Source organism: Mastacembelus armatus, chromosome 16 (assembly GCF_900324485.2).
Source record: "Mastacembelus armatus chromosome 16, fMasArm1.2, whole genome shotgun sequence".
Lineage (NCBI taxonomy): Eukaryota > Metazoa > Chordata > Actinopteri > Synbranchiformes > Mastacembelidae > Mastacembelus > Mastacembelus armatus.
Genome location: NC_046648.1, coordinates 1,741,482 through 1,767,005, shown reverse-complemented (window position 1 = coordinate 1,767,005; position 25,524 = coordinate 1,741,482). Strand labels below are relative to the sequence as shown.

General features: G+C 41.1%; 1 protein-coding gene across 1 annotated transcript in view; it reads right to left on the bottom strand.

Moving 5' to 3' along the window:
* ptprub (protein tyrosine phosphatase receptor type Ub) overlaps positions 1 to 25,524 on the bottom strand; it is a 139,120-nt gene that overhangs the window by 85,037 nt on the left and 28,559 nt on the right. The window contains exon 2 of the mRNA XM_026294009.1: positions 9,047 to 9,178. Within this exon, the coding sequence (XP_026149794.1) occupies positions 9,047 to 9,178 (132 nt within the window). The remainder of the gene's footprint in view (positions 1 to 9,046; positions 9,179 to 25,524) is intronic.

Below are 25,524 nucleotides of genomic sequence, written 5' to 3'. Positions count from 1 at the left end.
ACCGCTATGATTCCTGACTGTGGAAGAAGACTTTCTCCTCTAGACTATCTGTATACCGGTGTTTTGTGTGGAACTATGTTTTAACATAAGGTCAGAGGTCACTGTGGCAATATTAATCTAATGACAGAACCATCTACTACAGAAGCTGACAATTTATCACACAAATTAAATATTTAAATATTTTGCATTTTTAATGGATTTAATACCAAATGCATGGAATTACTCCTATGAACCCCTCCTTGACCAGTGACCTTGGAGAAAGTACATCGACCACGGACATAATTACAATAGGACATACAGTACAGGATCCGACTGACCCATTTAAACACATTAATGTTTTCAACAAAGTCAGACTTAACTGAAGCTAATTCATCTTTGTGTCATGTTTTCGTTAGGAAGCAACAAGCAGGCGGGACACGGGCTCAGACACACACAGGGAGGCAGACAGATGCAACAAAAGATAGACTCCAACACAAGCACCAACAAACACACAAACAAAAGCAGGAAGGGACAACAGGGGGTGAAGTCAAAACAAGCGTAGGTCAAAAACAGACAAGTAAGCCAAGCCGAGGCAAAAAAAAAAAGTCCAAGGGGGACAAACAAAAGGCAAAGTCCAAAACCTGGGAAGAAGATCAAAACAGTGAAAGAGTCCAAAACAGGCAGGTTCAAACAGGCTGACAAAAACCAAGGCTACACAAAAGCATAACAAATGATCTAGCTGAGGACACAACAGCTGGTGCCTAAACTGGGGAAGTGATGAGGAAATGAGGAGCAGGTGTGCAGGTGGGCAGTGCAGAGCCAGGTGACTGGGGACAGAGGGAAAGTCCAGGGACATATGGAGGCTGGATGGAATAAACCAGGAGAAAGACCAAACTGCCCAGGGCTGAGAGAGGAACTATGGCTCTTTTTTTTTCTAACTTTGGTGTCTCTACTTCATCCAGGCTTTTCATACAGTAATAACTTAGTAATTTGAAAGGCAATACGCATTTCATATGTGTTAATAGAGAATAATAAAGTTTGGTGAAGCTTGACAAGCTAATTATCGACAGTCTGGTTAAAGCAAAGAGATGGACAGCATATTAACGAGATGCTGCAGGAGACAAGGATGAGGACAGACCTTTTTCCAAATTATTTTAAGACACCGCTGTTATAGTAAGGCCTCAAATCCCCGTGTGTCCCCTCCTTTGGGACAATAAAGTCTACCCTGTTCTATCCAAAAACCACCATTCAGAGAATATCTTGCATTTCCATGTTTCTCACTCCCCTCATTATCAAATATTAAGAATAGTAAGGAGAATCATTAAGGGAGATAGTAAAAGAAAAGATCTCAGTCGTGATAAAGACTATTTATAGCTAGCCAGCCTGGGACATACTGAGTAAAAGACAGGCAACAAATGCAGGGAGAGTTATGCACCCCTGAGACCTGATATATTACTTATTGTGTATAATTCAAATAGCCATCCATCCCCTGTTAGTTATTCTGCTTGCATCAGCCCTTTCACATTCATTATCATATCAGTTAACACAATTTAATGCAAATGGCTCCACCCAGAAGCAGTGCCTACATATCAATTACTGACAGAGTGTTGTGCATGACAAGAGTTATTATAGTAACACTGCTGAATTAAATTGCACCTGAGAGGGAAGTATGGCAGGAAACTATGAGAGAATAAGAGGGAACATGAGAAAGAGTAATAAAATGCTTTGTTCCATACTCCTTTATTCTCTGAAGGACCCTCATTGCACTTCGTGAGTGTCCAACTAGGTGCCAACTCAAGAGGATCCTGCATCTCAAATCAATGTTATTCCCACAAAATGGAGATGAAATAACCTATACTCAGAACCCCTCCTGGAAAGTGAATTGCCACCTACTACGTCTACAGAGAAAATACACTGAAATCATTAAACCTCACAGCAGAGTATCAATGGCTGCATACAAATTCTGCTCATTCTGCCATTTGCAGGGATGTTTATCTCTGCAGCGGATTCAGTCCTAAACGATGCATCCGTCACCTGCTCAGCCGAAGTGACAGCTGATATAAATATAAACAGGATTTTTTTTTATTTTTTTTTTTTATAAAAAGTAAAAATGAAATGTGTGTGGAAATAAAGCCTTATAAATTTTTCATGAATTTATTTATTTATTTACGTTAGACAGAATTATTAATCAATACGTTATGGTCGGAAAATTCAGATTGTGAGGGCACACGTTGACACAGACACTTTGAAAGTAAAGTTGAACACAGGAAGTTATTTTGTGAATCCCTCACGGCATAAACAGTTTTCCCATTGGGCCCTCTAAAGTGTGAACTGGGCTCCCAGAGGGACGCAGGGCACTGCATTTACAGTATAAGCAGATGGTGGTGGCTTCACACTCCCACAGGAGATCACTATAAGATTTTATTTCCCTTTAGAAAAGCAGTCAACCTCACAATGAAAATAAAGCATACGCTGGAGAATAATACCATTCAAACAGCAAGTCAGCAAGTTGGCAATAATAAGTGCAATGTTCTGATCCAATAGCAAAATGAGTTTAGTGTTATAAGGGCCTGTTTCTGTCTAGAATTTTAATAAAGCAGAATGACTCAAGTTCTGGTCTTACTTTTTTCCATTAAAGAGCTGCTGCACTTTGCCATAGGTTACATTAGCATTAGCAGTATTTCAACTATAACTGTCTATGGATGCCCATTCTCTCTGCTGAGAGAAAGCCTGGTACTTTATGTGCACTGACCCAGTCCTGAGGTGTCATTACTGAGATGTGGCAGCTGTTATCTAAGACCTGTACAGTTTAACTTTACTGAGTTAATGATTCACTGTGAAAACATGGTTGATGGTCAGAAACTAAGCAAAGATTAAAAAGGCTGCCATCCTCAACTGTTCTGCCCTGAGCTATAAAGGTGAGCATCGAGAGATGTCCCTATTTTTCATTTAATGAAATATCATTCGTAACAATAACAAATCTGTGTGTATCTCGCTCTGGTATTTCATCTACCAGTACTTACAAAAGATTAGAGACACTTTTGCCTCTATTACCATCGTCATTATAGACCCACAAGTTTGTGATTCATGAATCATCTTATATGAATAATCAGGAATAATCTTTTATGTGAATTCAAGTGATTTAACTCTGGTAATATTCTCCTTATTTTGAAAGTAACAGGAAGCTTATGTTGGATTAGCATTGGCCTGAGTTCAATAGAGGCTACACACACTAGAAGCTATTAGAAATATTTCATTGATTAATTGAAACTAAAGACATTAGAATTTTGAGAATATAATTGTTCAAATCATGTAAAAATGTTAACGTTAAATATTAATGTTAATATAAATTCACTTCTCCCATATAGAATATTAGACAAGCTCCTACTGGTATGCTAATGCTAAGCTTCCAGTTCAACTTTCTTCACTATTTATTCCCCAACAACTTGTGCTAAGGAAGATAAAAAAAAATAAAGCAGCTGCAATAAATTTCCATCTACTTGAGTCTGTCAAACACAACCAATTATCTGTGAGCAAAACCCCAAAAATTCCAATTTATGCTGTGAAGACGCTTCAGCTTGATTGCAGTTGTCACCTGCAAAGCATTGTGTTTAGAGTAACCAGCCTCATCATCTCACCTGAGCTAAGGTGATTCAACTAGAAAGTGTTTGGCTACAATCCCGCATGTGCTTCCTGAGTGTCAATTATGTTTTTACACCAGCAACCTTCCACATAGAGCTCCTCTAGCTGTCCCTCTAACACTACACTAATTAGGTGGAGGCTGCAGCCAAAAAGGGAGGCTGCATTGCCATATGTACCTATCACCTGGGTGTCTGCGAGTGGGGGAGTGAAAAACAGAAAACAAAAGAAGTGGTCGCAGTGAGATGGCAAGCATCTGCGACTGGCACAGTGTCTGCTCTGGAAGCCATTTGCAAATGTGTCTCTATCATTCACACTAATAATTCCTCTTTCCCTCGTTGAGAACGTCCCTGAATAACAATCCCATTAAAATGTTATATTTTTTAAGCGTCTGTGTAGTGACAGGCATTTCTGTCAGACTGTTATATGATACATTAGAGATCAATAACTATGATCTACTTTGCCTTGGGGTAATGACTCGTAGGCAATTATCCCTGGGAGCCAGAGGTGTCCGATTCCTGGGCCATGGAAGACTCGATGCAGGTTTTCCTTCCCACCAAATACTGCAGCTGCTGATTTCAGTAATTAGTTCCTCCCTCTCCGAATGAAGGTGTGTAATTAGCTAAATCAGCCGGTGGAACGATGGATCTAACGAAACCCTTCAGACGCTTCAACAGCGCATGACCGGACACAGTTCTCTTCAAGGGAACAATTGTCCTCTGTAACCCAAGCTAAATGATAAACATAGCTCTCCAGCACGAAGATGTTAAAAGGTTCCCCCACTCTTCATGAACAGAAGATGCATTACCATCCCTGGAAAGAAACAACAGACCACTTTATCTCATCTCTAATTTCATTCATCATCGCACAGTTTTGCCCTCGAAGCGCAGCTTTGCCTTAAAGCTGATATATGGCTTAAACCATTACATGACTTTTTATTAAGATTTACTCAACCATGACTCAACCAGCTCCATATATCTGCTTGCACTTTCAATCCTCAGTCATTTCTTTTCCACAACACGAGCAACAGCAGAACACGTCAACACTTGTCTTAAGACGCTGTAGCAAAGTGTGACAATAAGAAGGTGACCGTTATAAGAAGAAGTCACTCAACTGCAGCCAATTAATGTTAATTCTGAGAGGCCAAAGAAAAACAACATGCAAAATGTCTGATTTTGTCTGCTTTCTGCATTGGCCAAAGATGTTTAAGCAAACAACCACCTCAACGCTCACCTAGTCTTTATCCATAAGTGACTAACAAAGAGGTAAATCTATCTTTGCCTCAGCTTGGCAGCTGTCGAGTGTAAATGACAGGCAGTTAGTTGTCAAAACTCAACACCATCAAAGCAGCATCTTTAAACACGTGGTTGTGTGTTTCTATAGAAAACAGTTTATGCAGGTGCATAAGCTAGAAACTCTACTATTATATGATGATTGTGCTTAATACAGTGACATCGAAATATTAAATAAATCACAAATGCAGTTTAATTAATTTGCATCATTGATGATAGACATGTCTAAATATACTGTTACTAAAATATTATCAATTCTTTGCATTTATGTTGTTTAACACAATTCAGACTTAAATAGCTCATACCTTCTGTTATAATTGATTATATAATAAATTTAAAAAAAAATGTTTTCTACAATTCAAGCGTCAAATTTACAAACTAAAAAACAAACTAATGAAAACTGAACAGTAAGTAGGGGCCTTTTCAACAATACTGTACATTATATAGTGAATGCAGATTGTGAGAAGGGAAAGGTGCACGAGGGCAGTGTCATATCAGGTACGATTTTAAAACCCAGTGTGAACGGCCTGGTCGGCAATGATAACACGTCTCCTACAGCAGATGTATCCATCTCCTCGCTCTGCATCATCCTTTTCACAGACACAGATGAATCTCAGGTCACTGTCAATGACACACCCACACACACTAATCTGCAGCTGGTCTGCAGTGTGCAGCTGAGGCCAGGCAGGGGTGAGGGGTGACAGATAGTAAAGCCCAGAAGATATGACATCGTCCTCCACAGCTGACTGCTAGAGGATGCTGGAGATACAGATGGAGGATTGTCTTGGTGTTTTATTGTATGAATTAGCTCTGTTAGGGTCATTACATTGAGCTTGCTGCTATAGTGTATGCCGTTTGACCAGGCTATGACCCCAGGACAATACTTAAAGCCATGCTTCATGTACGTCTTGACCTTCCTTGGATCTGAGGTCCCATTCAACAGGGTATTTGATCTATACAGCTAATAAAACAATCAAGTGAACAGAGCTGGAATCTAGTGTACTGCAGACCTATTTACCTTCACTGTCTGTGGAAGTGGACACCATAGCAGACATTTAACAAAAAAAAGGCTTTTGCAAGATTAAAATGCAACATCGTGAGGAAGGAAAAAGCAGTAGGGTATTTCAACCCTCTCAGAGAATTTCTTTACGACTCAGCTGGAAACTAAATTCCCATTTATGCACATCTAAGAGACGATGTTTGTGTGGCTGCTGTGACAACTTAGAGATGCTTGGCCGTTCAACAAGAATGAATAGTTTGCAGAAAAGAGGGTTGAATCAGGAACCGCTGGTGTCTAATAAGCACCTTGACGAACAAATTCACCCTTAGATAGAACATCAGGTCATGATATTAAAGGAGTCTGGGGATGACTTGACCATTATACTTTATCATTGTAGATACTTTTACGACTCTAACAGCAGTTAGCAACTTAGCCTATATGGGGAACCGGTAACCATCTAAAGACTGCAAGAACCTTACCTGTGTTTCAACAGGAGGAACTATGGTTCCAAAAAATTCCCTTCTCTGTGCGGTTTTAGTTTGTAGTTTAGGTGTTAGAAATGAGTTGAGGGCCGCACAGAAGGTTGCATTCTGCAATCTCACCACTAGATGCTGCTAAATGTTTCACATTTTGCATATAGCACCTTTAAAGTTGTAACGATCAAAAATGTGATTCAGTATTTAATCTACACCAGAGAGATACAGTTTTATTGTTATATATCAGAATGTCAATAAAAATATTAAAACAAATGGAATTAGGCTGTTTTGGTCAAAATCACAGTGAATTACAGTGAATCATGCATCAGATGCATGTGCATATAAGATGTGGCTACGCAGTCACTGTTGTTTTCTGTGCCTCTTCTTTGGTATATTTCTCAGTGCTTGCTGTTGATGCAAAACGTTGAGCCTATAAAGATGCCTTTCATATACACTGGGTTGATAAGAGCATCATATATACAGAAGGGGTCTAAGTGTGGTCAGATTTTTAATCTCTAGTGTAGTTAGTCTGGAGATAGCTGGGCATCATCTCTCTTTGTGTTAATGGGAATAAAAAAAAACCCACAGTATGAACAATGAAAGCAAGATACACTGTCATTAGCTGTTTTTAATCATATTTAATGGATTTTTCCTTTAAGGCAACACTGATCTATTATAATTTGTATTCCAGCACACCCATAGCATTTCAAGCTAATAAATCTGCCTTAATATACAGACACATTCTCTTCACAAGGTCATCCCTGCAAGACTGACTTGTTCACAAAAACAGCCACCAGACATCTCTGATCTAATCCAAATTAAAGGATGTGATAAAAAATGGGACATTCGTATTAAGATCTCACTGGATTCTATATAATAATATGTTATTTTTTCTTCAGGACTATTTTCTCCTCCATGAGAACTGCAGTCTCTAATTTCTCCTGGGAACCACAAGCTGCTGCTATCTCAGCTGTGTTTACTAATCTTCCCTTGACACCAATTTCTCAGCCCCACAAAGTTAATACTGGTCCAATGTAAATAGCCTTATCTCATAAACTCTTGTTATCCACCCCCTCCTCCCCACCATGGTATTAATTTAGAGAGAAGGAAAACAGAGAAAAAACATTTCCTTTGCCAGTACCTGCAGTAAGGTTGTCCACCTTAAACAACCCAGTGGAAAGGTCAAGGTATACCTCACAGAAACACTCCTGTCACTTTTCAATGACAGGAGTTGCTTCTAGTGCAGGGCTGAGGGATGAGCAGATAATAAATTAAACTGAATCTGTCTCCTCCTTCACAGAATTGATCCATCGAGAGTTGACGTCCAGCCCCTCTAATGCCATCTTATCATGTGTGGAGTTTAGTACCTGCATGATTCCACCTGAGTTAATGTGTTTCACTGAGGGCCGTGGATCACTGCAAATGCTATGACTGTAAGTTTTAATTAAACCCAAAGGGAGAAGTATTAATTATCACGTCGCCCGCTGTGTATCGGGCGGTGGCTGTAGGCAGATTTTCACTTGAATGTTGATGATGTGGAGGTGAATGAGGGTCGATTTAAGTGTTTAGGAATACATTTGGGATTTATGAAGTTCAGAATTCTGTTCAGATAGACGCCTGCGGCCAAGAAGGAATTTGAGTGCTGTAAATCAAAGTCATAAGTATGCAGCTTTTACAAATAACAGCATTTATCTCTGCGGGACGTTTTTGACTATTTTTATAGGCTGCTCAAGTCGATACGTTCGAAGAGGATGGAGTATTCCCTGAGGGCTGCAAACATTTCTTTTTGAACAATGCACATCATATCTAGTCATTGGTACATGTGTTCATTTTAGCTTACATATCTTTATATCTGCCACATTAGCTTTCTCAACTGCAGCAGTACCAGTGAGTATCAGTAGTCCATTCTTTCAAGCTTTTACATTTGCTGCTGCTGTGAAACAACTTCTCTGCCTCCCTCTTATGTACAGTGATCAACTAAAGGCATGTATTTGTCATGGATTTATGGTGATGCCCGTAGGAGGTGGGCTCCTTAATCATACCGCAACCGTCCACAATAGAGGTATTTCTGCAGAGAGCCCAGCACTGCCACTGATTTTTCTGCTGAGAAGCTGAAACAGCACTCTTCTTTTTGTCAGATCCCCGTAGGTATTTGTTAATGCGGGGATGGAGGAGTGCCTTATAAACTATGCATGCCATCACCCTCTGGCAACCACCAGTAGAGAGGATGATGGCAGGAAAATGCTGGTTTCCATTAGTCCTGTGAGGCTGGTTAACATAAAATTATCCTTGGGGTTAGCAAAAAGCAGACAAAACAGTGTGTGTGTGTGTGCAGAGAGGGTGGGGGTGCTTCATTAAAGCTAAAGCATAATGTGCACTGGACATCTCTGCTGATCTGCACTCAGTCACATTCATATACAAGCGAACGGTTATTATTTCCCCTCACTTTAGGACAATTTATAAAGGAACAGGCGTGTGCCAACTGCTGCTATGACTGAAACAAAAAGGTATTGTTTCAGTGTAAGATCAATGGCATTGGTCAGCTCTGTCTAATCAATGGCCTGCATGTCTACAGACATATAACAACACGGACTGGCAGCAGCCTGAAAATGCAATCAAGTACAAGCTACAGAACTGTTTACAGAGAGGGGCCCACTCACCGTGCAGGAGGTCAGAGCTGGCGTAAGGGGAACTGTACGTCCGAAACAGCAGCCAGTCAAAGTCATCCTCCTCCCCCTGGGTGAAGTCACACAGACTGGGGTCTGAATCCTCTTCAAACGTGCAGCCAGCAGCTGGAGAAAGGGAAATTTAAAACAATGCCCATCACTAACATAATGAATGGTTTCACAGTTCAGTTTAAAAGAAAATAGTAATTTTCTTTTATTGCTCTTCTAGTAAGTAAAGAAGCAGATACTTTCCAATTGAAAAGTGATACGTCTTTTCAAGATCTCGACTCATTGTCTCAGCTCTATAATCAACATTTCAACAGCGGCTCAGTGTCATGGTGATTATTTCGAGTCATAAGTCGTTTTGGACTTTATTCATTTATTTAAATTTCACTCAAAACTTCTTCCTCTTGTCGAAACTGGGGGCACAGAAGTCAGTTGTCTTCTTTCCACATTTAATACACGTTTAACCACAATCCAGTCTGAGCAGCAAAGCCACAATGAAATGTTCACCAAAGCCACATCGTCGACCTCTGGACCCTTAAAGCCCAAACAATGACCTGTGTTTGCTATTGATGTCAACATGTCAACACAACCAACCCAACCAGGTTTTGCACTGTTGCTCTCAATTACGTCTGATGTTGCTCAGCTTTGGCATAAAAGTCTGCACAAAAGGGTCATGTAATGTAATGAACAGAACAACCATAGATTAAACACCGGCGGCAACTTGTGGCATTCTCACGCTAATGTTAAATAATCTTTAATTGAAAGCAAGATGATGTATACATGCTATCAAGTGCTATCCTGAAGGTCCAGTAGAATCACAACATTGCAAACTCAACACGCTCAATATGCTCACATGGGTATAAAAGCTCTAGGGCTCTTAACAAAGTCACCAGGGATCAGGTTTTTATGCTCCCTGTGACCATCAGCCTGTCTGGACCGAATGCGAGTTCATTGTCCACCGTCACACGTTGGGATTTCATCGGAGTGTCAAAATTGTACTAAATGAAATGTGTTCACATGTTCAAATTCTCTCAAACCAACAGCAAATCAAGCAATGAGCTATAATTACTTCAGACCTGCACAAAAGAACACAAACCCTGGCAAAAGCAATAATTGCCTCTGCATCTGAGAAGAATTACCCCTGCTATAAAACATTCACAAACACGACTACATATCCCAAAGCCCATTCACAAAAGGCATATACAAATAGTAATAACATTTGGGGAAAGCAGACACCCTGGGGAATGCAGTGATTATCATAATACCTCACAACCTGCTATTCCATGTGCCAAAAAGCTAATTTTTTCAAATTATATTTAATAGCCATGGCTTTAATGGCCCTTGGGTCCTGAATAATGTGCTTCAGTCATTGCTCTCTGCATCTGTTGCCATATTTCACATTAGTCCATCAGTGTGAGAATTACAGTGAAACAGTGGGCAGTTTGAACAGTCCAGTCATAAGACCAGAGCCTGTGTCAGTAATAATTGGAGCAGGCCAGCACGAGACGCGACATGCTAATGACAGGAGTAACCATGAGCAGGACCTGAAGGTGACCCCTGTGGTCTTCAGCTTTATTGCTGCTCAGTCTTTTCTCTCATCTGCCATTAAACAAATTGCCTCAATATGAAAGTCTGCAGACAAAAAGAAGAAAACCAGCCTTTCTCACTGTAATCAAGATTCATAATTCTCATTCTCATTATCAGGGAATTGTGACTGACAGGGGAATTGGATTTTAGAAAGTAACACTTTTGGATTGAGGAACATGTTTTAAACAAATAAATAATGTCAGGTTCTTCTTTTTTATTGTTTTCTTCTTCTATTAGTAAAAAATGACTTAAAACAAGTATCTAAACTTTCTTAGTTTGTAAGGTTTTACTGTAAACTGTACAGTTACAGTAAAATGCAGGGCTGCAACAAATATTTGAGGAAATCGAGGAATTCAATTACAAGAAATCCTCGAAGCAAATTCTTTGCCTCGAGGATCCGTTTAATTGCTATCACTTGCTTTATCAGACCTGCTCCACCTAAGGATCATTGTTCCACACGGACCGTAATCACTGTTGCACAACACATTTCAGTATCAAAAGTTGGTGCCAGTAAAAGGCAGAGAAAATATCCGAACTTAAAATGGATCCTCTTAAAAAAACATCTGGACAGAAACCATCCAGTTGTGAATCAGACGGGCTCACCCAGCGGAGCCGACAAAAGGTAACGTCATTTCAAGGTAACCTGTCGTTTCACAATAGTATTATTGTTTCAGTATGCAAAAGTCTATTTTATCCAATTACTCGAGTAATCGCTGAAATATTCAGTAAAATACTCGACTCCAAAAATAATCAATGCTGCAGCACCAGCAAAATGATCCAGGGTTCTCAGTATCATCATTTGAATAGATAAATATCCGATTTAAAAAACTGGGACTAAAAGGTTCCCCGGAGAACTAAGGATTACAATGCTGACCATGAACCACAATATTCCTTGTTCTGGTCTGCCTGGGGACCTCTGCTGCAAGTCACTCCCCATCTGTCCTCATTTTCTCTCATTCCTGCATTGTCATCATTCTTAGAAAGGCATAAAATGCTCCAAACCATAAAGACGAAATTGACGAATTTGAAATAATCCGTGAATCAATCAAGCGGTCACCTTTATTTATATCGCACTAAATGCAACAAATTGCCCTCAGTGCTTCAAAAAACATTACAGAAGCTAAAACAAATGAAGACACAACACCACCTGGTATGCACACTGACCACCAAGAGCTGAGGTAAATGGATTAGACTTTAACTTAGACTTGAAAACAAAAATATCTGGAGCCAAACAAACATTATCAAAGGGGATATTCCAAAGGCACAGACCCCTCAGCGAACAGAACGTCTCATGGGGACCAAAAGCCACTGTTTATAAGATTTAAGATATCTACTAGAATAGTAGCTCAGATAGGAGCTTTCCCTCATAAACCAAACTATTCTGCCCTCATGATAGAATTAGATAAGTTATTACAATTACAGTTATTACAAAAATTCATAACAAGCAGTTGTCACAATTTCATTTAAAAAAAACAACCAAACAACCTGCTGGTTCACAACAGCACAGTGTTTAGTCTGAACCGAACTGGCCATGACCAAAGGTGATGATACACCGAGCGCAGCAAGACTCCATTCATTGTCTATGGCATGTAAGTGAATTGCTTCACTGAGCACCGCGGGGTTCCAGGTGACGTAGGGTAAGATCATGAAGTGACCGGGTGGTGGTGGTGGTGGTGGGTGGTGGGTGGGGGGTTAATCGCTGAAACACTAAGTTAAGTGGTCCCCGGCTGTGAACACGTCTCCTGAGGAGAAGATCTTGGTTGTAGCTTCCTTCTCTTCCAAAGTGCCAGCTGCTTGTTTACACACTGTTTGCTAATGAACAAGCCTCATGTGGCACAGCTAGTGTCTTGTCCTCAAGAACCTAACTAACGCTAACTTTCTGTAATTTCTTTCTTTTGCTGTGTGCTGCAGGCACATTTCTGTTAGTGCTCAAGAACAGTATCAATACTCCAACCAGCTCCACCCTTTAATGCCAAAGGACAAGAGTTCTTGCTCTTGGATTAAAAGGTTATAGTGCTGAACTTTGTCCAGATGGTTTATTCACTGCAGCACAAATACACACTCAGGGTGCCCTTGTATGCAACTAACCTACTACATCACTGTTGCACCTTCAGTGATTATACGATAACACCAGAGAACGTCCGCCATCAAGTAAGCTCGGTCTATTGGGTGATAGTGGCAGCCAACCAGCAGAGGAGGAGTGTGCGTTTCTCTCTCAAGGTTTGATTTATTGCCCCATGCTGGTCTGTTACTGCACAGATCTGCTGCTGAGGCCAGGGGTTAATTGTCCCACACTGGGGTCTATTTCTAATGGAACAGCCAGAGATATGAGACCTGACACATCCAAACGCTGACACTATATTATTCCCTGCTGCTCCAGTAAATGAAGCCTGCAGACTCCTCCCAACAATAGTCTCATCATACAGAAGAAGAAAGAAGGGAGGCCAGCACGGTCCGGGAATGTCATCTCCACGGAACGCACTAAGAGAGATCCAGCTCATCTATCATAACAAACACACTCCATCCCGAGCTACTTCTGGAGAACCAGTGGGTGTGGGGGTTGTCAGCAGCCATTTTTTACCTCAGTAATTACAGCATAATTGACCAGCACAAAAATCAAGATAGTGCCAAGATTTTGTAGCTGCTATTTTGCTCTGTAATTCATGCTGTTAATTCATTTTAAATACATAGTTTTGCATCAGAAGTTTGATTGCAAACTTTATTTTTTGTGTAAGCTGACAACCATTTCTATGAGTTAGGTCTGCAGAAGGAAGGCGCTCTGACACTTCTTGGGCGCTAAATGGTTGGACAGATCAATATTTTTTTATTTTTTTTTTAACAAACAAGCCAGGAAGCAGAAGTTTCAAGGATGCAATAACTATTATAAAATAAAATATTGAAACGGCTCAGCAGTGCCCCATGTCCTGCATGCAGCACAGGACTGCACGTTCCCTTAAGAGTGAGCAAAATTGCGAGGAGAGGCAGAGCGAGTGAGATGGGAGGGTCTGATGATGATGATGATGAAGGCAGCAATTTACAGACTCAAGAGATTTTTGTCATTTCGTTTTAAAGTATTGTCAGGTTTTACCGTGAATTTAAAAATAAATAAACAAACACATATCTTCTCTGACTTTATTGCAAACCAAAATAACTTCAGATATACACTCTGGAGGTGATGAGCCACCATCTGTCAGAGGATGGATGCAGTAGTTCCTCTTTGATTTCATAAGGACATAAAAAAAGATGGCAACTTGTTTACCAGACGCTCCAATTTGCCACCACATTTCTGGGGATACGTAAAAATGTTCTCGAGTTTTATGTGTGTAGTTAATCAAGGCTGCGAGTCTCTCGCTGCTCATATGAGTTGATAGTGTGACGTGTAGCCCTTAATATTAGATTTGGTATCGCTTCCACTGCTTTGCTATCTAATTAGAGTGTTGGCAATACACAGTGAATATTGTCATTCTCAGCTTATCTTCTTTATTTGCATATGTTTTAAGGATATCAACGCTGCCCTGAGCCTACTTAAGGTGCTACAACTCTGACAACTTTCTACATGAATAGATGAAACAAAACAACAGTGAAACTGAAGTGACTGAGCCCTAACCTGTAGTATCACCAAAGTGGTTTCATTTTTGACATTGCAATCACGTTCAAGATAACCTAAGTCAAGAGTTGAGTGCAATCTCAAAATGTGCACTTTTTAATATGTCACAACAGTTATTAAACACAGAAAGCAATGCGGTGATCTGAAACACTGCAGTTAATATGATTCAGTACAGTGAGTGAACAGAATAAAACACCACAGCACAGTGCTTGCACAGATTATAAATTAGCAGCACTTGTTTGAGTACCAAATTATCAGTTCAACCACTGACAGAGGTAGTGAAAGGCTGAATGTAAAAATTCGGGTGTAAATTAGTTCAGGTAATGTTATTTGTGGAAACGCTAGTCTCGCTAACAGCAGCTCTCTGAGGGGATTTCTCAAGAAACAGTTTTAATTCTTGCTCTGTTACGGATCCTTGGGCGGCTGTGGGCCTCAGCCTCTTTACCATAATAACATAGAACAGATGTATAATATCATAGAAAAACATAAAAATATAAATAACATGCATTTGGATATTATGGGTAAATCTTATATTGTAGTATATGTCATTTTATATCATGGTTTACATACAGGTGTGTACATCCTGTGAGGTCAGGTGCACTGATGCAAAAATCATCCATCCATCCATCATCTAGACCCCCTTAGTCCTAACCAGGGTCCCAGGGATCTGCTGGAGCCTATCCCAGCTCTCTTTGGGTGGAAGGCTGGGGTCCACCCTGGACAGGTTGCAAAAATCCTATAAAATTTAAATATTGCCACATGTCCAATAATGTGCAGCACTGTCCACAATGGCCTGATACAACCAGCAGTAAAAGTGGTATAGCAAAGACTCTGACAATGTACCTTTCTTGCTCCTGGTCCACTTTAAAAAGACTACAAATTACTGAAGTAACTCGCAAATTGAGCGTTGTCAGCAGAGTCCATCATGGTGCCTTCAAATAAAGCACCATGATCAGTAAAGTGCTGTTATTTAGCCTAAATGGGCAATCACAGACTGAACTGATGGTGCTTCACGTAAATGTATCAGCCTTTAGAGAATCTGTCTGGCCATTTTCAACAAAGACATCATTCTCTTTGGTAATCCATGTAGACTTTCATGTACTGCTGCTCTAAGGCACTATACCTGCTGCAGAGTTTTTTCCCAATTCTACAAGTTACCACCAGGACTCTGATGTGAATGTTTTTCCCAGTTCAGCAGGTTTGAACGGTTTGTAGCATCTGAAAAATGTAAAAGTCGCTTCACGGTGAACAGAAAACCTTTAAGGTAACATAAATGATGACATTCTCAAGCAGAAATGGGTAAATGTTAGATAGTTTTTTAAGTTAAATTATATTTGTTTAGCCCAGTTTGTACAAAAACCGAGGACCATGAAGTGGAAATGAACGTACCAGTCAATAAATGTCAGAGACACAAACATTAACATGAAAAGAGTCTAGTTTATGTGTAGACAAATGTGATAGAAAGTAAAATAAAACGTGAGAGTATTTTTATTTTGTATTAAACGCAGACTCACTGTTCACCCCTGCTTTCAGTCTTTACAGTAAGCTAAGCTAACTCATTGCTGGCTGCAGCTTTATATTTCCCAAATAAATCCGAATGGTAACAATCTTCTCATTTCACTCTCAGCAAGAAGGAAATAAGTGTATTTCTGTGCCCAATTATTCCTTTAGCACAACACAGCTGCAGCGACTACAATTACCTTTTATCTTATTTTCCTCAAAATCCCTTGACTTTTTGGCTACCAGCCAGTGTTTGGCATTATACATGACGTGTTCACATTCAGCCACAGAGGAAAATGAAAACAATCTATCACAGTGTGGAAGTAAGAGTGACAAACACACAGCTGTATACTCATGTGTAAATAAAACCCTCTAGTCCGACGTCTGACATCAAAAGCAACTGAGACTGAAGGCAATTTGAAGACACAACCAACACAGTTACCACTTTTCACAAAAACAGTGTGTGCGTGTGCGTGTGTGTGTGTGTGTGTGTGTGTGTGTGTGTGTGTGTGCTCAACTCAACTCCACTCTCTGCCCTGAATTATCTGGAGGTCTGGTAACAAACAGCAGAACCTCTGAAGTCATCCAGGAAATGCAGTGTGGTGATTTAGGGGCGGATGTTTATCACATCATCCTCAGCCAATGGGAACCAGAGCACGCTGGTTTGGCAGCCTGTACCTGAGAGCTCTTCTGTGCCACACAGAAATCCTCATCTGAATCTGGGGTGACGTTGGTTGTGGATCTGGGTGACTAATACTGGAGGCAGTTAGGAGGAGGAGAGTGCCTGATTTGCATTGCAGCGAGTGTGGCCCCATGCATCAGCCACAGACAGGTATATTTATTCCCTGCAGAGACTCTCCTCCCCAGCACTCCCCTGGCTGCCTCGGAAAGCCATCCATCCCCACACCTGAATACGCAATGAAATCATCTCTCTGCCTCCCCGGGCATTAATAACTCAACCCTAGTGGCTGGTTGGGCCCGGTCACACAGACAGGGCCAGGAGACAGATTGAGAGAAGAAAGGGTTGGAGATAGTGAACAGGTACAGTAGAGGTCCTGAGCTTCAGGGGAGACAGAGCTGAAATATGCCACAGTATAACAGAACATTTGGAGGAGGAGGAGAAAATAAGGACTGCATGACATTTATTGGTGTGGCGAGGAGGAGGGGGGGGGGCTAAACCTTATGGTTCGCTCCTACATTATTAATGTTTTCTTTGGACCATTCCCATTACTTAGAAATAAAATACCACAGACCCCACCCCCCAATATCCTTAAATAATGTGACACCACTGAACTGTTGAAACTCACTTTGCCATTAATAACTAAAAGTGCATACAGAATTGGAGACTGTGTACTCTAAACACACCCACAGTCAGAGGAGACATGTTTTCATCAGAGGTTCTGGACCAACATTTTTTCTGGTCACTTAAACTTCCTATTACTGTCCCTAACTATTCGTCATCTACCAAAATGTGACATCAGCCCAACACTGTGATGGTCATATCACGTGAATGGTGGTGCAGTGGTTAGCGCTGTCATCTCACAACAAGACGGTTCTGGGTTCAAACCTCGTTCGGAGTGTGGAGTCTGCGTGTGCGTGTGTGTGTGTGTGTGGGTTTTCTCTGGATGCAGATACAGATCGGTGACTAAATGTGACTGTCTGTTGTGTCTGTCTTCATGTGACAGACTGCCAATCTGTTCAGGCTGCATGGCAGATAATTGATGGATGATGCTTTTGTTTTTTGGCTAAGCAGCGTATTGTATTTCTGTGGAGTGATACTACTGGTCTCAGGGACTAATAGAGTTATAGGAAATTAACCAACTCATAATAAACAAAATTAAAAGAGTAGAAATATTTCAAAGATGTTGGTGTGCGACTGTGTGACATCACGAGAAAAGGTTAAAGGGCACTGCCCTTCTTTCTGCAAAAAGAATAATTATATAGCACCCACCTTTCTGACCCTCCTCTGATCAGGTTCACACTGTCCCAGGACTGAAATAATACCAAGTTACTCAGGAGCATTTTCTTTTCTCATCGTTTCGGCGTGAACAATAGCACAGAGGCTTCCTACCACTGTATTCACAGTGAATCCTGAAATACCAGTCAACTGCAATTCATCTTAAAATTAATTTTGCTTTCACTCAGGAAGACTGGTACAATATTTCATCCTTGATGGTGAGTTGATAATAAGTATCTCAGATGTCAGTAGAATGGGACTCAAAAATATTGTTCTCACAATATCAGCTCTCTCTGTGCTATTCTGAGGGCAATAAAGAGGAAAAACAAGGGCGCTAAGACAAAAGCAATCTGAGCTTGTTGTCTCTTGTTTCTGTTTTTTTCTGAGAGAAAAAGAAAACATCAATTATTCCACTTCCAGTTCCTGTGGGTTTAGGGTAGGGGGTAGGAGAAATCTCAGCTCCCTCTGCTGATAAGGAGCTCGTTTTAATTATCAAACTTTAGTCAAAATGTCTATTTTGAGCTGATGATTTCTGAGGTAGGACTGCATAACATTCATCTCCACTCTGCATGTCTCTTGCCTCCACAGGAGATAAGATGTGGGTCACAAATGGATCACAGATGAAAAGCTGAACCTAAAGGCCCATACAATAAACGATCTTAATTAGCATGTCTGCTGGTTCCCTTTTCAACATCTGTTTCATTATAGGTTCTACTTTCTACTTTTTGATTTGACAGACAGACGTGGTGAGACTTTATTAAGGAACTCATTTGCAAATGTAGGGGAAGACGGTCCTTGACATAGTGAAAGACCACAATACTCTTTCAGGTGGCGAGGGGGTACTAGTGAGGTGGGGGGAGAGTGGTTATGAATTAATATCTGTGAAACAGTGTATGGTTCTGATCCAGCTTCAGCTGAGTATCTGATCAACTAAAAACTGACCATTTTAATAACATATTACATTTTTAAATAAATGTGATCAGAGATTAAGGAATAAGCGGGTATAGAAAATGGATGGATGGATGGATTTTTAAATAAATGTCGAACATTTGCAGGTTTCAGCCTGTAAAATATGAGGATTTGCTGCTTCTCTGTGGTTTATATCACAGTATACTGAATTCCTTTGGGTCCAATAATTGATAAGTCAAACTGTTAATTATTCAATAGTCCAAATCTCTGACCTCAGTTCCTAAAAATATGAGGTTATGTTTTGGCCTGATGGTCATATAAATTAGAGATATGAAAGAGGTCACCCTAGGCTCTGGCTTGCAATCGGCATTTTTAACAGTTTCATCATATTTTATTCAAAAAAATTAACAGCAGCTTACAGTGGGTACGGAAAGTATTCAGACCCCTTTAAATTTTTCACTCTTTGTGTCATTGCAGCCATTTCCAAAATCAAAAAAGTTCATTTTATTTCTCATTAATGTACACTCAGCACCCCATCTTGACAGAAACAAACAGAAATGTAGAAATTTTTGCAAATTTATTAAAAAAGAAAAACTGAAATATCATGTGGTCATAAGTATTCAGACCCTGTGCTCAGTATTGAGTAGAAGCACCCTTTTGAGCTAGTACAGCCATGAGTCTTCTTGGGAATGATGCAACAAGTTTTTCACACCTGGATTTGGGGATCCTCTGCCATTCTTCCTTGCAGATCCTCTCCAGTTCTGTCAGGTTGGATGGTGAACGTTGGTGGACAGCCATTTTCAGGTCTCTCCAGAGATGCTCAATTGGGTTTAGGTCAGGGCTCTGGCTGGGACAGTCAAGAACGGTCACAGAGTTGTTCCGAAGCCACTCCTTTGTTATTTTAGCTGTGTGCTTAGGGTCATTGTCCTGTTGAAAGGTGAACCTTCGGCCCAGTCTGAGGTCCTGAGCACTCTGGAAGAGGTTTTCTTCCAGGATATCTCTGTACTTGGCCGCATTCATCTTTCCTTCAATTGCAACCAGTCGTCCTGTCCCGGCAGCTGAAAAACACCCCCACAACATGATGCTCCCACCACCATGTTTCATTGTAGGGATTGTATTGGGCAGGTGATGAGCAGTGCCTGGTTTTCTCCACACATACTGCTTAGAATTAACGCCAAAAAGTTCAATCTTGGTCTCATCAGACCAGAAAATCTTATTTCTCATAGTCTGGGAGTCCTTCATGTGTTTTTTGGCAAACTCTATGCGGGCTTTCATGTGTCTTGCACTGAGGAGAGGCTTCCGTCGGGCCACTCTGCCATAAAGCCCCGACTGGTGGAGGGCTGCAGTGATAGTTGACTTTGTGGAACTTTCTCCCATCTCCCTACTGCATCTCTGGAGCTCAGCCACAGTGATCTTTGGGTTCTTCTTTACCTCTCTCACCAAGGCTCTTCTCCCACGATTGCTCAGTTTGGCTGGACGGCCAGGTCTAGGAAGAGTTCTGGTCGTCCCAAACTTTTTCCATTTGAGGATTATGGAGGCCACTGTGCTCTTAGGAACCTTGAGTGCTGCAGAAATTCTTTTGTAACCTTGGCCAGATCTGTGCCTTGCCACAATTCTGTCTCTGAGCTCCTTGGGCAGTTCCTTTGACCTCATGATTCTCATTTGCTCTGACATGCACTGTGAGCTGTAAGGTCTTATATAGACAGGTGTGTGCCTTTCCTAATCAAGTCCAATCAGTTTAATTAAACACAGCTGGACTCCAATGAAGGAGCAGAACCATCTCAAGGAGGATCAGAAGAAATGGACAGCATGTGAGTTAAATATGAGTGTCACTGCAAAGGGTCTGAATACTTATGACCATGTGATATTTCAGTTTTTCTTTTTTAATAAATTTGCAAAAATTTCTACATTTCTGTTCTTTTCTGTCAAGATGGGGTGCTGAGTGTACATTAATGAGAAATAACATGAACTTTTTTGATTTTGGCAAATGGCTGCAATGACACAAAGAGTGAAAAATTTAAAGGGGTCTGAATACTTTCCGTACCCACTGTAATTAATAATAAAGATAATTCGGAAACTGCAGCCAGATTCTTGGTTTCTCAGTCATAAATATATATTTAAAGATGTTACTGAGGCTGTGCCAAATGGAGAAGGCCACGTTTCTAATATTTTTTACAGCTAATTTCCAAATGGATTCCATATTAATATGATATCAGGTTAAGCAGTCATGTGACACACCTCTCCTCTGGAAATATTCATCACTTTAGATACAAATAGATTATGACCCAGTGATTCATATTAACTTCATGAGTCATATCATTATTACATTCCCCACAATATGGATATATTCAAATATGTGTAACGGTGATTATGTTCCGTCAAACAAAACACGTATTTAATTGTGTGTTACCCACAAGCCTGCTGCCACCAATAGTAGGTGACTATAACTAAAGTACAGAGAGTGGGACTTTCCACTGCAGCACTGCCTGGTTCAGGGATGGGGCGTTACTGTGTGATTTCTATCAAACTGTCTGCAGAGAGAATGTGTTCTGTGATCACCCTCATATGAGGGTTCATTTAAGGGTCATGAGCAGACTGTCTGGATTTAATGTGCACGATTATTTCTTGTAAGCAATCACGCACAAAAACACAGAACAACAGACTTTTATTTCCCACTCCGAAGGACCTCAGCCAATTGTATGCAACTCCTCCCCAACTGGGAAAAGTCCATTTGCCTGTGCATCCTAATCGAACCGCCTGTAGCGTCCCGGCTCACTGGGAAAAAAACTCGTGTCTATCAAGTTGGCTAAACCGCATACCCCGTAGCAGCTTCACCGCTCTGCTGCCTGTCAGTTCCCCTAACACAAAGTCAGCCAACTGCTGTCTCCACAACCTGCAGTCTTTCAATTCCTCCAACCCACATATAGGATCACATGATGGGAGGGGGGTGGGAGAGCAGCATTTGAGTTAGCCATGCCTTTGTTTTTGTCCTCCTCTCTTTCTGCCTTACAACCATTTATTCCTGTTGTACATGTAGAAAAATCTCGCTTTCTCTATCATTTTCTTTCTCGTGGCATTAATGAGGAGGAGAAAAAGGGCATCTCATTGTGCTCTTTTTAATAAAATCTGATTCTGCACTCTAATGTTAAAAGCACTCTAATGTTTTGTAAAAGCCAAGTCTTCATTGCCGTGGGATCCTTTCCAAAATGCCAGGAAAATCAAAGTCAGATAAACAAACACGCACAAAAAAAGCTGTTCACAGCCTTGGTCCAAGGCCGTGACTGATTGTACATGATGCAAAATCTTTTCCTGAAGCAAAAAAGTTCAACTTCTGGGTGATGAATTGCCAATTTGGAACCAGTTACTGAGTTTACTCAATTAAGAAAGAAACATGATCTACTGCATGCTCATTGGTTGTGTTGCTGCATGTATTAAGGAAGAATAGAGGTCTTGCTGTCTTTAATACCAGTGCACCAAGAAACACAAAGACGTTTCTCCAAGATAAGAAAACGTTAAAGAAAAAAGGATGTTGGAAGAAACAAATCGCATTAAACCTGGCACACTGAGACATGTTCTTGTTCTAACCCAGAGCTAAACTAATCTAATGTTAACTGACAGAGCAAGAGCCCGTGTAAATCTATCACATTAATGAAAGCAAAAACCAGCATGACAGAAAATGCCACAAACATCAAACAAAGTGTTGTTTGTTGGGTCAATAACATGCAGCAAATTAATGAGAACACAATAGCACTGGCTTGTCACAGTCTGAACGGTATTTAAATAAGTCTGATGACTCCACAGCTAAGCAGACAAGGAGCATCTTCCCACGCAGACTTGACATTTTAGAGGATTAACAGCGAAGAAAGGTGGTGCCACGTGTGCCACTGGTGCACAGAGCTGAGAGGTCATTCAAAGCTGCTTTGAGAAGAATAACGGTAGTGTCCAGTATTAGTACAGGGACAGATGCAACGTCCCCGAGACACGTTGTGTCAAGGTCTGTGGAGATGATGTTGGAAGGTCTTTCCTGTTCAGTGCAGGTGCATGAAAATAAATGTTCAGTCGAAGAAACGGCATCTGCACTGCAGCTACCAATGCACACCACAATGTAGATGTAAAAATGGCCACTGCATGACTCTACACCTGCCATTGTGATAAAAATGGCAACAATCCTCTCTATAAAGTCAACAAAGCCACCGCACTAAATTTGGTTGATCTCTTAAACCCTAGAAAGAAGACAGCAAAGAAGAGAGGCCTAGCAAATAAAACACACCCGTGAGACTGACTGCATGCTATGCTACTCCACAGCTCCAGATGACTCTTTGCATCCAGTAACCGTCTTAATGGGGCAACTTCTAAATGAATGACAACAACATCAACAAGCACAGCACTGACATCGAAATAAAGGATCTCAAGTAAAAGTCAAAGTCAGCTAAAGCGACATGACTCCCTCCTCTCCTTCCAGTCTCCACCTGCTTTGCCGCCACTTCTGGGCTACCACCCAGCCAGCCGTCAATGCCCACCTGATCATCTCCTCATATCCGGGCAGCTCTTATGAGCACATGGTCCTTTGGCCTGCTGTAGACCCGCTTCCTGGTGCAGCTGCCACCTGCCCAGTCGCGTGCTGTTTTGCATCAATCTCACTGTGGCTGGAGCCAAGTAGCCAGTCCAGCATGTGCTCACAAATACACGGCTAAGAGTCCCCATGTGTGCATCTGCTTGGGTATGTAAGTATTCCTTTATGTGTGCAATATATGCCACTGCTCTATAGACGGGCCGACACTCAAACAAAGATGGACGGCTAGACAAATGGCAACAGACACCCAGCGATCGCACATGAGGATGTGCTTTCACAATCAATCTGAGGAAAGAGGCCACAGAAACAAATAAACCTAAATTCTAAATGTCCCGACTGTCATGGCATATAAACTCCCATCTAGTTTAGTCTGAAGCCGTATTTCTTCCTCTATTCTTAAGAGGTGAAGGAAGTGATTAAACTGACCTCAATTCTATAAGGGGTCTGTTAAATGTCACTGTTTGCATATGTGACTTTTAAGTGTTGCCGGTTTAGTGTCAGGCCACCAGAGCTGCCCTGAACTGGCACTTCTGCGCTGTAGTGTTGATGTCTGGAGGATCCAGATGGGAAGACTTTAATGACTTTAGTTCAATGTGTCCTTGAGGCAGAGGTGGAAACAGTAAAAATCAGAGTTGAGCTAAATATTGGCCACCACTGACACTCCACATCAGTCTGTGTTTTGAATTTTCTTCAGTCGTGATGCGTTCAAAGATAAACAGCGATATCAGCTTCACCTTAAAGCCGTGGCTGATTTTGGAGCATGCTGTGTGTTTTCAAACATAATAAAGAAGCATGCGCGAGTGTTTCTAGTCTCCTGGAGACTAATCGGCAGGATTCCTGCAGAGGAAGTCGAGGATTGAGCTGCATTGACGAGAGGACAAGACCATGTTCCAGCCATGTTAGGCCAAGTGAAGACAGCTGGAACAAAAAGCCTTGTTTAAAGTGATTAGCCATGCCTCAGTCACAGCACTTTGAAGACAGTCTCATTGCTTTCTGGGTGGAAAATACTTTTTTGAACAAATCCACATTTCCATTCTGCGATTTGAAGTCACACACATCAGACGTTACACAAAATCCATGAATATCCAATTGACACCTGCAGAAACTGCAAGTGCAAAGAAAATGTTCCAAGAGCCTTATAAAGAAAATCTACATACCTGTTAATCAAACCAACAGCCATTGTTAGTAAGGTGATAATAACACCGCAAAATAACTTCAATACAATAGTTTTTGTGAATAAGTGTGGGTGTGTGCTGCAACGAGGACTGCAGAGGGAAAAAGAGAAAGATCATGGGGAGGGGCGATGTCTGTCCAACCTCAGCCAACCAGTAGGGGACAGTGTAGGAGGTGAAAAGTCCTGGGGGGAACAGAAAGAAAGAAAGCTGCCTAGACTTGCTGTTAGAAAGCTAATTAAACTACTGGAAGGAAGGTGATGGTTGAGGAGAGGGCTCCACATCACCTCAGGAAACACCTGTATAGCTTCAGAGTGGCCACATTTACTGGGGTAAATTTTCCACTGAGTAATACAAACAGGCTGGTGATGGCCTTTCGATCATATACCACTCTGTCTCTTTGCTGATCACCGGTCCTCTGTCTCTTTTCCTATGGGCTCAGAATTAGCTTTCAGCGAGGAAAAAGCAATTCCAGGAATCCCTCAGAAGCTTCAATCACCGTGCCCTGTGTGAGCCGTGATGAGTTCCTCATGTGTGCAGGCTTTAAAAGGAAGAACACAATGCACCGCCACACAATAAATTTTGCACAAAATTGGTGGCCATGCTTACAGCGCACTGACAACCAGCAGTGCAGACTGTAGCGAGCATCTGTGTTTTTATACTTCTATACTTTATTGCACCACGAAAGAGGGGAGCGTGTACGGGAGGCTCTGAGTGACATCAGCATCTGTCTTGCTTTAAAGAAATAACCCAAGAGGCTGGACATGAAATGATGTGATGACCAGGCTACTTCTGTTCTTTATTTTGCTTAATGTTATTGACGTATATGTACTCTACAATAAAACATTGCTATTTCAAAACTCTCAACAGTTACTATTATGAACTGTTAAGGGAAAAAAAAAAAATCTACTGCTAAGAGTTTAGCACATTTGTCAGACCTTTCTGCACAACATCAAATTCAACGTAAAAACACTGAAGAATACAGAGAGTAGTCCCATCGGACCCTGCAAAGCATCACTCTCTGCAAAGCATCACTCTCTTTATACTCCATTTCTGTGAGACTCCATATCTGCTGCTGGAGTCAACTAACTAGATCCAAGAGATTTGCAGAATAAGGACATTTTGATGTCAGACGTACAGGGTCAGTGTTGGAAGATGGTG